Below are 296 nucleotides of genomic sequence, written 5' to 3'. Positions count from 1 at the left end.
GGTTAGGGCAACCTCTTAGTTCTATAGAAAAAATAATAAAAAGCCATTGGTGGCGGAATAATGTCAGTTTCTCTCTTTTTCTCATTCTTTCCCACAGTGATCCTGGTGGAGGCATTGAAATGTCCGAGTTCATTCGAGAGGCCACACCACCAGTTGGTTGCAGTTCAAGAAATTCTTATGCTGGCCTAGATCCAAACAACCAGGTAGAAACCTGTGTGATTTTATTTGGCTTTTTTCCTATTCCTGATGGTGGTCTCAGTTCTCCTGTCTGTAATAGTCATTTGGTGTTTATCTTG

At 41.2% G+C, this 296-nt stretch overlaps 1 protein-coding gene across 10 annotated transcripts in view; it reads left to right on the top strand.

The window, feature by feature from the left end:
* PCNX1 (pecanex homolog 1 (Drosophila)) overlaps positions 1-296 on the top strand; it is a 125,095-nt gene that overhangs the window by 7,605 nt on the left and 117,194 nt on the right. For all 10 annotated transcript variants that reach the window (XM_015562023.1, XM_015562020.1, XM_015562025.1 and 7 more), the window contains exon 2: positions 98-203. In XM_015562023.1, the coding sequence (XP_015417509.1) occupies positions 98-203 (106 nt within the window). The remainder of the gene's footprint in view (positions 1-97; positions 204-296) is intronic.

This window comes from Myotis davidii, unplaced genomic scaffold (assembly GCF_000327345.1).
Source record: "Myotis davidii unplaced genomic scaffold, ASM32734v1 scaffold17, whole genome shotgun sequence".
Lineage (NCBI taxonomy): Eukaryota > Metazoa > Chordata > Mammalia > Chiroptera > Vespertilionidae > Myotis > Myotis davidii.
The sequence above is the reverse complement of the archived record's forward strand: the minus strand, read 5'-3'. Positions and strand labels throughout refer to the sequence as shown.